The 14,242-nt window shown below is 38.9% G+C and overlaps 1 protein-coding gene across 3 annotated transcripts in view; it reads right to left on the reverse strand.

Annotated features, from left to right (window-relative positions):
• Positions 1 to 14,242, reverse strand: part of Ssh2 (slingshot protein phosphatase 2) — a 239,868-nt gene that overhangs the window by 44,169 nt on the left and 181,457 nt on the right. For 2 of the 3 annotated variants that reach the window (XM_075991586.1, XM_075991585.1), the window contains 3 exons: positions 8,495 to 8,616; positions 1,850 to 1,918; positions 814 to 879 (listed from right to left, as the gene is read on the reverse strand). In XM_075991586.1, the coding sequence (XP_075847701.1) occupies positions 814 to 879; positions 1,850 to 1,918; positions 8,495 to 8,616 (257 nt within the window). The remainder of the gene's footprint in view (positions 1 to 813; positions 880 to 1,849; positions 1,919 to 8,494; positions 8,617 to 14,242) is intronic. The other variant, XM_075991587.1, reaches the window with a different exon arrangement.

Consider the following 14,242-nt stretch of genomic DNA (forward strand, 5'->3'; position numbering starts at 1 on the left):
TGGTGGCACGACACTTTACTGATTGAATTATTTCAGTCCCCAGAGGCTAAGGACTACTGAGCAGAAAGCCTCATTATTCCTTGGTTTTATTAGATCATTTTCTAGATAAGTGAATAAGATTCTATTCTATCTAAATAAATAAGATATGTAACCCTTGAAATGCCTTAGTTCTTTCATCCACAATAGGGTGCTAATAACATTACTGTGTGGCACCAGTGTAATGGTTAAATATAAGCCATGTAAAGCATCCAGAACACAGTGAATAACTTAAAAGTGTCAGTATATGGATGGTTATTAACAATGATTTCTTTAGGCTTTATTTGCTTCACACAAACAATTACCAGTACTTTAAAAGGAAATGTATCTATCTATACTATAACTCTGTCAAATAAGATAATCTTTGATTATTTTAGGAAACTAAAAGTTAGTGCATAGCAGTAAAATGTACAGACTTGGATCTCACACTAAGCATGGTCAGTGTGAAACACAGTTCTAACAGACTCCCTAACCCATTAGCGTCTCTTCTAGAGCCCAATATTACCTCTGAATTTTACTTGTTCACCAATGCACCAAGTTTTCCACTGTGACAATTGAAAAACTACATTTCTAGGTCACCTTTAATCATGGTTACCATGCAAACAGATCACACACACATACACAAATCCTCTACAATACAGGATGCATGTGAATAGTGAATTGTATCACTTCAAATTATACTTATCTCACAAAATATTATTTTAATAACATTAAAGAACTTTTTTGTAAGACCTCTTAAAAAACACAGTATTATAGAGATATCAAAAGTCATCTTACCACATTGCTTGCACAGATACAGGTTTGAATATGTGAACTCTGTTATCTGTTGATACGCTGAACCCACTAAGAGCAAAAGAAAACAGACAAAAGTCCACAAATAAGGCATTTTCAGGTATTTCAAGTTTGCTAGACCAACTGATGGACTAAATAGAAGAAATAATCAGTATGTCATCTAGAGTTAACTAGAAGTAGGATGTGATTGAAAAGTTCCAACATGGCAGCTGAGAGAAAGACAATTGGTCTTCTCCAGGGACAAGGATTATATGCTAGGTAATCAAATTCCAAGTGGTCATTACTAAACACATGCACATATGAGCAACACTAAATGAACTCAGTAAGCTGTATTTATATATACCTATGAGTAAATATGAAATAATAATAATTAAACATGAAGTAGTCATGATTTTGAGAGGAAGTGGGGGAACATAAGAGGAGTTGGGAGAGGGTGGAAATTATATAAATACAGTACTCATTATCAAATCCTCAAAAGTAAATTTAAATAAAGAAAAGCATCAACAAATTGATTTTATCTACTAGGCAAAATTAAGGTGTTCTGATGTACATTTCTATTTGGAAGTCTTTTGATTCATAGCAAATTGACCTGGGTTTTATAAGTTGGAGCAAACATTTCAATCTCTTTGGAACACATTCTAAAAACACCAGGAGGTGGGGGTGGCGACTGGAAGGAACTGGCTCAGGAAAAGGGTTACACAGCGGGCTGACAGCTGGCAGAAGCTGCAGAGGTTATTTCAAACAGAACACATTATCCTCTAGGGGAACACTGCAAGAGCAGTCCCACATGTTCACACTAAAGGGTGAGCCAACAAACTACTACTTCTTTGTCAACTTAGAAGACTAGAAGGGAGAGACCCTGGCGAGTTGCATTTTATTCTACTTTACAAAGTGGCAGTTTAAAAGGCTGCACTGAGCTGCTCACATGCCAGCTCATGTGGGCACACTGGGCCTCTCACTCAGCTGAATAAATGAGCCACTGGGCTTTCTGTAGAAGGGGTGGAAGAGGGAAAGCTCTTACCCGTCACCATCCAGATGAATTAGGGTATCACTCCAGAGAGGCAAGACTAAGCCCATGGTACAAGTGCTACTGCAAGACGAGAAACAATCATTAAGTTACTTACTGTTATTCTAGGAAGCAATCATCATTTATTAACTTTAAACACAGGGATAAACCTTCAAGCATCAGACTGTCTCATAAATGTTAGAACAGAGAAATTTCTATCATATTACTATTAATCCTGTACACATTCTCAGAATTATTTTAAAGAGATGGCCAGTCATACCTTAATATATTTGACAAAGAAAATGTATTGATTGAACTTTCTTTTTTTTTTTTTTTTTTTTGGTTTTTCGAGACAGGGTTTCTCTGTGGTTTTGGAGCCTGTCCTGGAACTAGCTCTGTAGACCAGGCTGGTCTCGAACTCACAGAGATCCGCCTGCCTCTGCCTCCCGAGTGCTGGGATTAAAGGCGTGCGCCACCACAGCCCGGCTGATTGAACTTTCTATATTGTCTTATAAGTAGCTAATATATTAAAAAATTCAAGAAATCACTGCTGACTTGCATTTGCCCAGGATACAAAATCCAACTCAATTCCAAGGATTATATCTGTTTATATTTTGGAGAGTTAGAAGGCATAGGAAAAGTATCATGAAAAGCCAGGCTGCTTCCCACAGGTCAGGGAACCCTGATTGCTCTTCGAGCTGATGAGGGAGAGGGACTTGATCGGGGGAGGGGGAGGGAAATGGGAGGCGGTGGCGGGGAGGAGGCAGAAATCCTTAATAAATAAATAAATTTAAAAAAAAAAAAGAAAAGTCAGGCTGGCCTCGAACTCTTGAACTCCTGATCCTCCTACCTTCATTTCCCAAGTACTGGGATTACAGGTGTGCACCAATTTACCTGCCCTCAAGGACTAGTTCTAATGTCAAGAACTATTGCTAGTTATTCAAAATCTTGGAATAAATGACTTGCTCAATTATAAGGATTACTGAACACCAGAAACACCCAGTCTTAAAAGGAAAGGAATTAAAATATGTACAGAAGTAATAGTCATGGATTGTTATCAAGTTAGAGAAATAAAAATACAATTGAAATGAAAGTGTATGAGTGTTTAAATGAGATTTTAAAAACTTTTTATTAAATTCATTTTTATTTTATGTGTATTCTGCCTATATGTATTTCTGTGCACCACTTGCATGGCTTGTAGCTATGGGAGTCAGAAGAGGGTGCTGGATCCCCTGGGACTTGAGTTATAGATGGCTGTAAGCTGTCATGTGAGTGCTGGGAATTGAACCTGAAAGTTGGCACTCTTTTAACTGCCGAGCCACCTTTCCACACTCTTGTTTTGTTTGTTTTAAGAAGGAATCACAGCGTAGTCTAGACTGGCCTTGAACTCAAAATTCTCTCCTCTCAGCCGCCTCCACTTTGAGATTACCACACCTGAGAGAATAATGCTGTGTATTGAACTAGCACTATTGAAATGCAGAATAGAGACATCAGCAACCAACAAAAGAGTGGTCCTACTATGCCATACTAAAATCTGTTCCAGGTTCTGGGGGTTGCAACTCAGCGGCAGAATACTTGCCACCATGTTTGAGGCAGCCTAGGAAGGAAACTGGCTCTCAGCGAATAGAATAGGTTAGTGCAGGAAGCCCTAGCTTCCTGACCAATTATTGTAGGCTCTGTGATTCCACTTCTGTCGATGACCTTTACCATTTTTGTCCCTTTCTCCTCTTAAGGATCTTTAAAGTTTTTAGTTTTGTTTGGTATGGTAGCACACATCTTTAATTCCAGTACTTGGGAAGCAGAGGCAGGCAGATCTCTGAGTTTGAGGCCAGTCTACTCTACAATAGTAATTTTCAGGCCAGCCAGGGTGACATATAAGACTCTTTTCTCACACACAAAAACATCTTCTTGAAGATACATGAATGTGTATCTGTGTGTGGGTATGTTCATGTGAGTGCAGATGCCTGTGGAGGCCAGAGGCTTCATATATTCTGGATCTAGAGTTATAGGCAGTTGTGAGGTAACCCCTGTTTTTGCTGGGAACCATGCCTGGATCCTCTGCAAGAAGAATGCATGCTTTCCTTAGCCATCTCTTCTGCCCCTTATTAAAGATGTGTCTTAAATTACTTCCTGCCTCTGGCCATTTTCCAAAGGATCCTTTATCTGTTCCCTCCCAGTATACCCAGAAAAGCAGTACAGCAGAAAGAACACTGGGTGTGGCAGTGGGACACAGTATGGTTAGGATCACAAACTCTTAGCCAGATAGAGTTCTAGTAAGAGTCTTTCTCCCAGGGACTTGTACATACTAGGAAAGAACTTTCTACCTGCGAGCTACACCTCAGCCTTTAACTATGTAGTCTTAAACAAATTATTTAATTGCTTTATGTTTGTCTCTTGATCTATGAAAGAGGGACAAAATAACCTCTATTGCATTGTTTTAAGATCAGGTGTATAAAGACACACATAAGGGTGCCTAAACAACAACAATTTATATTTTATAAGTATCTACTATGTCAAAATATCTGGATTTGATCTCTTTTGGTATCGAAACTCTTCTGAGCAGTTACTTAACTCCTCTCAGTCTTAGGTTTATCTTTAAACATAGATAACAAAATCAAAGGAAGGAGTTAGAAGGTGGAAAGGGGGAGAGGATGATATAATTATATCTTAGCTTAAAAATAAAAATTAAAAAAGGCACATAATAGCTCACAACTGTCTATAATTCTAATTCCAGAGGATCCAATGCCTTTTTTTGGGCTCTATGGGTACTACATGCACACAATGCACCAGACATACATGCAGGCAAAACACCCATATACATAAAATAAAAAAGACAAATCTTTTTTTTTTAAAGTTTTTTGAGACATGGTTCCTCTGTGCTTTGGAACCTGTCCTAGAATTAGCTCTTGTAGACCAGGCTGGCCTTGAACTCACAGAGATCCGCCTGCCTCTGCCTCCCCGAGTGCTGGGATTAAAGGTGTAAAAGGCAGGCACCACTACCGCCAGGAAAGAAAACAAATCTTTAAAAGAAGATTTAAAACAAATCTAGGCATGTTGGCATAAAGTACATGGGAGGGTGAGGTAGGATAATTGTTGAAGAGCAACAAACAAACAAGCATCAGACCATAAAGCTCTGCTATGTTATAAACTGAAGCATACCATAGATATTTTGAAAAACAAAGTTACACTGTATTATTAGGATACTTTGTAACTTAAACTACAGTACAGTTCTCAAAATAAGCTAAATGAATTGGCTACAACATCCCTACCTTGTACATATCAACCAATCTGGCTTCTACTTTGACTTAATATTGGTTTTTTTTGGCTTGACATGGTTTCATTTTTTGAGACAAGGTTTCTGTTATGGCAAAAATAAAATGCCACAGGTTCCCCAAGTGGCGGCAGTGGGCCATGAAAGCAACCAGTCCCAGGCAGGGAGCCATGCAGCGGGTGAGAGACAGAGACCTATTAGGCATGCCATGCAGAGAAAGTGGGTATTTATTTAGTGGATTATGGAGGGGAAAAGGAGAGGGGTAAGGGGAGAAGGGAGAAGAGCAGAGAGGGAGTGAGAGAAACACACACACACACACACACACACACACAAAGGGGGAGAGGGGGGAAAGGGGAGAAGTGGGGAGAAACTGCCTCTTGGAAGACTAGAAGCAGAAGGAAGATCTGCTTGCCTGGCTGGGTGGGCTTGTCTCTTAAAGGGACAGGACAGACCATTACAGTTTCTCTATGTAACAGCTTTGACTGTCATGGAACTTACCATAGACCAGGCTAGCACCTGCCTCTGCCTCCCAAGTAAGTGCTGGGATTAAGGGTGTGCACCACCACTGCCAGCTGATTTAATATTGTTTTAAAATATTTTTTATTTATATAAAATGATACAGTAACTGAGAGTATAAAATTAAAAGTAACTGAGAGTAACTGAGCATTAGTATTCTGAAATCAAGCATTTCTTTCACTGTTCAACAGGCTCACTCAAACAGAAGACATAAACAATTTTATAATGCCAGGCTTACCAAAAAGAAACTACTTTTTAGCTCCTTCAGGTCCCAGTTTGTTTCTGAGATACTACATATATAAAACAAGGGCTATATATAACAAGATTGTCTTAAGGAGAAGGAAGTAGGAAACTACCTGTGTTTCCACATTGGAATTTTATGACCTCTGATTTGGACTTTTACCCCACCTGGACTTATAGTGTATGTGTTTGTTTTTAATCATTTTATTTTGTGTGCACGGGGTAGCATGTTGGAGGTTAGAAGAGAACAATTTGAGGAAGTTGGTTCTCTCCACCATCTGGGTCCCAGGGACCTGACCTCAGGCTGTCAGCTTGTCAGTAGGTACATTTACCCATTCAGCCATCTCACAAAGTTTGTTTTAGTCAGTGCTTTATCATGGCAACCCAAAGCAAACCAGTGCAACTTCTTTTTTATTTTTTTATATTTATTTATTTATTTATTTTTTCGAGACAGGGTTTCTCTGTAGCTTTGGAGCCTGTCCTGGAACTCCCTTCGTAGACCAGGCTGGTCTCGAACTCACAGAGATCCGCCTGCCTCTGCCTCCCGAGTGCTGGGATTAAAGGCGTGCGCCACCACCGCCGGCACCAGTGCAACTTCTATGCACAAGCTAGGGTAAAGGCTGAATTAGAAACTTTTCCTAGTAACACTGGGATCTTCCTGCTTCTCTACAATCAGATTCATTGTCATCTATAACCCTGCCTCCAAACCCAGGGCTATATTCTTGCTAGCAATCCCTCTCTACATGCTACCATTTTATTTATTTATTTTTTTATTTTTTGTGGCTAAATTCACCCAGGCCTGGGTCACTCCCCTAGCTACTGCACAATTCCATTCTAGTCCTGAACTTGGAAGTCATGGTTTGAGACATCTGGCAGGATTTCCTGAGGCTTATTATCTCAGAGTGTAAAGATTTGCTTAGCAGCCACATTCCACAGTCTTTCCAAAGATTCTTCAGAAGAGTAGGGAAATAGAACAGAAAAGCCTCAAGCCTTAAGGATACAACCCTCTACCCTTCCCCCAAACCCAAAACAACAACAGCAACAATTCAGGTTCTGTCAGATCTATCTTTAATTACAGGAAGCAAAGTACACATGAACCCAGGACAGGACTATTGGTACGTTACCAAGAAAGGCATGTACCCAAGGATTACCAAGGTAGAACATTACTGATGGAAGGAATAGACTAACAGCAAAAAGCAACTTTTCCCCCAAAATATATATTTCCATTTGTTTACTTATCATTAGTACCTAGCAATGAGAGAAAGGTAAGGATTAATAGTAAATTAGAAATAGCCAAAGACATTTAGCAAGTTTGCTTGTCTCTGAAGATCATGGCCAAGACTTTTTTTCTAGTATTATGCCTTTATTTGTGTGTCTATATGTGTGTACACATGTTCATATGTTTATGGGGTGCATGTGGAAGTCAGACGTCAACTTTGGGTATCTTCCTCAATTGCTCTTTACCTTAGAGACAGTTTCTTACTGAACTCCATTCTCATAGATTTGGCTAGGCTGACTCCCTGGCTGACCATCTGCCAACCAGCAAAGTCCTAGAACTTACCCTGTCTCCACTTCCTCAGTGCTGGGATTACAGGCACATGCTGCTGTGCCTAGATTTTCACCAATGCTAGGGATTGAACTCAGGTACTTGAGCTTGCATGGCAAATACTTTACCAATTGAACCATCTCCTCAGGCTGTCATGAATTACTTTTTAACTTAAAACTTTCATTATCACATATTCACTATAAAAAATAATGGGTTTCACTGTGATACTTTCATACACATATTTATTCCAATAATTTCATAAAAATATATATTGTAATGGTTTGAATAAGAATGGTCCCATAGGCTCATATATTTGAATGCTTAATCATCAGGAAGTGGTACTACTTTTTCTTTTTCTGTTTTGGTTTTTTGGGACAGGGTTTCTCTGTGTAACAGCCCCAGATGTTCTGTAACTCCCTCTGTAGAGCAGGCTGGCCGAAAACTCACAGAGATCCACCTGCCTCTGCCTCCCAAGTGCCTGGCTGAAGTGGCACTACTTGAGAAATATTAGGAAGTGTGGCCTTGTTGGAGAAAGTGTCACTGGGGGTGGGCTTTGAGGTTTCAAAAGCCCAAGTCAGGCCCAATGGTTCTCTTTTCCTGCTGCCTGTGGATCTGAATGTAGAACTCTCGGTTTCTTCTTTAGCACCAAGCCTGCCTGTGTGCTGTCATGCTCCTTGTCATGACGATAAAGGACCAAACATCTGAAATTGTTAGCAAGCCCCAGTTAAATGCTTTCTTTTATAAGAGTTGCTGTGGTCATGGTGTCTCTTCTCAGCAATACAACAGTGACCAAGACATATATCAAGAATACAAGCCGGGTATGGTGGCTCACACCATTAGTCCCAGCACCTGGGAGGCAGAGGCAGGCTGATCTCTGAGTTTGAGGCCAGTCTGGTCTACATAAAAAATCCTGTCTCAAAAAGACAACACACACACACACACACAGGCACACATGCACACCCCTCACCCTCTTACCTTCTTGTCCCACTTTATCTAGAATTTTAAAAGCATAATTATGTAAGACATTTTTGTACTAGCTCAAATAATTATACTAGGTTATTCAAAAGGTAGTTTTATGGTACCACACCTGTCATTAGAAGAAAAATCCATTCCCAGGACAATGCTTTCTTCAGTGTCTTGTCTACCATTAGTTGAAACCACTACCATATAGCGTGTTCGATTTTGGTAAGTACTTTCCAATTTTACAGCCTGAGGTCAAAAAGAACAAAGAAACAAAGAATTCAGAGAAATTTTAAATCATTTAATCTTTTTTTTTTAAAAACCAGTATCTCATTGCATGCTACCAAGGCAAAAGAGGTGATAGTGGGAGACCTAAATTAAAAATTTAGGAGACCTATATTAACTATAAATCCTTTGATATAATATTAAATTAACAGGAGGGAGATAAAATAAGACCTATGTTGCTATAAGAATCTTATAACTGTAGGTATACAATCTACACTTAAGGCAGGCCCCATGCCCAGTGGCAGATGGTCAACATAAAATGAACTCAATGGTATTTTTGATTTTTTTTTGGGGGGGGGGGAGGAAGAGTCTTGTTCTACTTTGGGATTTTTTTTTAAAACTTAACCTTACTGGTCTTTTGCATATATTATGGTTTTCTATTTTGTGCTTTCATTGATTTTTGTGTGTATCTCCGTTTCTTGTGCATCTTCACTGTTTTTTCTTCTTATTTATTCTAATTTGTTTTAAAGAGAGAGAAAGTATGGAGTTGGATGGGTGAAAATGAGGGAGGGAGAGGAAACTATGATCAGAATATACTCTATGAAAAAATTTATGTTCAGTAAAAAATAAAATGAACACTTATACAGGATAAGTATATAAGTCACTATAAATATACATTAAGTTGATCAAACTCAAAATGCTATAGATGTATATTTTATGAAATATATAGTATTCACATATAAAGTATATATGTAGTACTTTATAAAATAAACAATATATATTATTTTTATATAATAAAACAATATATAATGTTTTTATCTGTCTTATATAGTTTATGTATCTCTATGTACTTACCTATCTCCACAAGCTTTGGGGTAAGGTAATACCCATTTTTACCACAACCATTTCTCCTGGTAAAGAGTCTTTGTTTCACCAAGCTTTAGTCAGGCTTTTGGACTTTGTCCTACTTAGATCTAGCTGTGCAATACCTTACAAAATTAAACTTCAGCAAGAACTCCCAATGAATTTGTTTATCTAGAGTCCACATCATCCTAACCTGATATTCCTTGACATCTACCTGGGTTTTTCATCTTCCACCATCTCCCAAGTGGTTTATGATCAACTTTGCTTATCTTCAACTAAAATCCTCTAAATCATTTTAAGACAAAACTTGATACTGAGGGTTCTCTGAAATAAAAGGCCCATGTAGCCATTACTGAGAAGACCTTCTCTACAGGCAAGTTGACTAACTACCTGTAGGGAAGTGAGGCAGCAGATGGAAGCATGCCTGCTGGGCCTGAGTGAAAGCATATTGTGATAGTTACTTTCTGTTGCTGTGATCAAATACCATGACCAAGGCAGCTCATAGAAGGAAGCGCTGATTTGGGCTTTAGGGTTCCAGAAGGAGAGTTCATAACAGGGGAGACGTGTGGAAGTCAGCTAGAGCAGGAAGCTCAGGGAGCATGTTTTACCCACAGGCGGCAGGAGGCACAGAAGCTATAAACCCTCAAAGCTTGTTCCCTATGAATGTCCTCCAGGAAGGCATTACTGATTTCTCCAGCAAAACAGAAACTGGGGACCAAGTTTTCAAAGACTTAAGCCTATAGAAAACATTTCTTACTCAAACCACTACACGTTTATAGGGAAAAGTTTGAGAGGGAAAGCACAAAGTATTTACACTGAACCAACACTGACTACAGGAAGGAGAGAACTAAGGAGACGCAGGAAAGACGTCTGAGGCAGGAGGTCAATCTGTACAAAGGACTCATTGTTTCTTGGCTGGTTGGGGTGAACAGTCCAGAAAAATACATTTATAAGGAGACTATGGTATACAGCCTAGTATTATGCTCTCCAGATTTCAGCCTAGGTTTCAAAATCTATTAAGTTAATTTAGCACAAAGGTATTAACTGATTGACTTTCCTTTTATATCTTCCCCCATCCTCTAACCCTTATAATTTAGGATAGTTTACGAATTTTAAAACCATATTCGCTTAATTTGTGTGCGTGTGGTGCACCCATCTCTGCATGGATCTGTAGAAATCAGAGGTCAATTCTGGGCATCTTCTATCCTTAATTACTCTTTGCTTTACTTTCTGAGACAGGGTCTCTTCACTAACCCTAAAGATCATTTGTCTAGACTGGTTGGCTTCTGTACCGGGATTATAGGCACATGTCCTGCGTGGCTTCTTCTTAGATTATTTTATGTGTACAAGTGTTTTGTCAGCACGAAAGTACATCACATGTATAACTGATGCCCTTGGAGGGCATCAAATCCCTTCAAACTGGAATTATAGATGGTTGTGAGCTACCATGTGGGTGCTGGGAACTGAATCTGGATCCTCCACAAGAGAAGCTAGCGCTCTTAATGGAAGAGCCATCTCTTTGGGCTTTTTAAATTTTTTTAAGACAGGGACTGTATATGTAGCCCTGGATGTCCTAGAGCTTACTATATAGACTAGGGTGGCCTCAAATTCAGAGGGATCCACCCACCTCTGCCTCAGCTTCTTCTTTACCTCAACAATAAGAGATTCCTTTTCAGAAGCTTCTTAGTTTTTAAAAGTTTTAATTCATTGCTTATACATTCAAAGCACCTTTAGAAAATTGGAATGTAAACAGGATCTTCGATGACATTAAAAGACTTACCTGTTAGTGAGATAATGGCAGTATGGTTATTGTCTTGTTTAAATATCTGAAGTGAAATGTCAGGGTGCCTGAATTTTATTTTAAAATATTTCAATGAAAAGAGAAAGAAGGGGGAATAGATGAAAGAAACTAGGCAAATGGTGATGGCTACTAAAGTTGACTCAGAAATTTTCTGGGATATATTTTTTACTTTGACTGTTTGGAAAATTTCTTAATAAGTTAAAAAGATCACTATATAAATAAAAAACAAAACAAAATGGTTTCCAGGCAACATTCATTTGAAATATTTGCTGTACATATGCTGCACATGCAATGACAGCACAAGTGCTGAGAAATCAATAGTGGAAGACAGAGACTTACGTTCTCCCCTTGTAAAATGTTACTCTACGCTTATTGTCTCAAAAATCAAATAAATTAATTAAATTAAATAGAGACAGTCTCATGTGGCCCAGGCTGGCTTCGAACTTATATAGTCAAGGAAAATTCCTTTTCTTGAATAGATTTATTCATTCATTCATTCATTCATTCATTTATTTATCTATACATACAGTATCCTGCCTGTAGGCCAGAAGAGGGCACCAGACCCCATTACAGATGGTTGTGAGCCACCATGTGGTTGCTGGGAATTGAACTCAGGACCTCTGGAAGAGCAGTCAGTGCTCTTAACCACTGAGCCATCTCTCCAGCCCTCAAGGAAAATTCTTAACTAGTCCTTCTGCCTCCACCTCAAAAGGGCTAGGATTATAGGTATCTACCACCTTGTTTAGTTTCTGTGGTGCTGGAGATGGGACCCAGGGCTTCAAGGATTCTGGGCAAGCACTCCACCAATTAAGTTAAAAACTTATCTTTATGCCTCTGTTCTGATATTCCTAAGAAAAGCCAGGGAAGTGAAAACAGAGAAGTGGCTATATTAAAGCTTATTTGCTATAACAGACATAACCCAAATGTAATACCACCATTCTGGTGCCAAATACATAAGCTGTACTGGGCACTTTATATTCCACGAAGAAAAGTTTCAAAGTCAAATTCACTTATGGGACACTAAGAAGAACAAACATTTAAATGGAATAGTCTAGAGTTAGTCAGCTGAGATCCAGGAGGAGCATTACACACAAGCTATGGATGACAGTCAACACATATGAAGTGGATTGGGAGGCAGCTTTGGAGTTCCTTATAGAAACACTCAAAATATACATGTTATTTCCCAAGTTACATTTATTTAGTGTGAGAAGTATAGAAGCTGGTTCTCTCCTTCCACCACATGGGTCCTTGGGACAGAACTCAAGTTGCCAGGGCTGGTGCAAACTGCTTTAGCTTTAATGCCCAAATTATCTCACCAGCCCCCTAAATTGTTATTTTAACTAGACATGCTCGTGCACGTAAAAACAGATTTGAAAAAAATTTAATTAATTGTATGCACATGAAAGATGGTGTATACCATGGTGCACATATGGAGGTTAGAGGACACATAGTCTGTAGGAGATGGTTCTCTCCTTCCACCATGTGGGGCCTGGGGATCAAACTCAGGTCGTTAGCCTTAGTAGCTGACCTCAAATTTGCTATGTAGTCTGGGAGGAGAATTACCTTGAACTTGCCTGGTTTATATGGTACTGGAGTATGAACCCAGGGCATCATACATAGTAAGGTTTAAATTTGAGCATGCCTTGGCATTTCTAAAATGTGAGATGTGTTAGGAACACTTTTACCTACAAATACAAATGGTGTGGAAACAGCGGAACTGTGATTCTTTTTTTTTTTTTTTTTTTAGAGAACTCTGAAGAAGTTACATGTAAATTTACTTCCTGGCAATTGAATTACAACACATCTATCAAAATATTACATCGTACATGCATTTCCAAGTTAAGACCAAGTTGTTTCAGATGATAAATTCTGATTATAATGAAATGGCTTTTCTGTGTCCAGTACTCATCTAAGTAAGAGAGCAGTGGACCTGCCGTTCTAATAGTGAGCCGAGCTATCTCAGGAGGCAGTCAAGGATTTCAACACTTGACAGTAATTTATTTGCCTAGTTATTTTCTGTCTTTACAGTCAAAGTATACAAATACAAACATAGTATAAAAAATACATTTCAAGTAAAGGAGGCCTCAGACTTAAAATATTAGGATTGAGCACACACACGACTACTGCACAGACACTTGGGTGACCTGGCTCTAGGGATCACAGGCACAGGAAAAGCTGTGGAACTGGCAGGCAGTTAGGGATTTCTGACCTGGAATGAAAACCTGGTAAGGCCAAAAACTCTCTCCACAAATCCTGGTCGCAGTTGTCTTCATCACCCAAACGGACGGTCAGAATTTTCATTTCTTTACTGACCCTGACTACCTGAAAATGAATGACTTAATTTCTAAAATGGAAATCAATGCCAAGAAAATGTTGCTTTAAACAAATTCCCTTAGAGTCAACTTTAATGGAAAAGATACAACTCAGTAAGATAAGATTTTATTTTATTTTATTTTATTTTTTTTGTTTTTCGAGACAGGGTTTCCCTGTGGTTTTGGAGCCTGTCCTGGAACTAGCTCTTGTAGATCAGGCTGGTCTCGAACTCACAGAGATCCACCTGCCTCTGCCTCCCAAGTGCTAGGATTAAAGGCGTGCGCCACCACCGCCCGGCTTCTCTCTCTTTTTTTTTTTTTAAGATAAGATTTTAATGTGGCACTTAGAAACCATGGAAAAATTAAAAATAATTTTAAATCTCCTAAAGACATTGTAATACTGAAAGCAATTCTAGATCAGGATTTTCTTCCCTGAAGCCTGACTGAACTTTCTAACAGTAGACATGGAAAAGCAGCATTCAGTCTCAAGTGCCAACATGCCAGTTCTCGCTAGCGATTCTTCTGGAGAGATGTCCTGTTTCTAGCCCAACTATAAAATATAAGGGGAAAAACAAAGACCAACCAAAAAGTCACAAAGAAACAAAAACCTCAGAGAAGACTCATTATTTGAAATTTCGGAACTGTGATTCTAATAAATTAAAAAAACTGAATC

Source organism: Microtus pennsylvanicus, chromosome 11 (genome assembly GCF_037038515.1).
Source record: "Microtus pennsylvanicus isolate mMicPen1 chromosome 11, mMicPen1.hap1, whole genome shotgun sequence".
Taxonomy (NCBI): Eukaryota; Metazoa; Chordata; class Mammalia; order Rodentia; family Cricetidae; genus Microtus; species Microtus pennsylvanicus.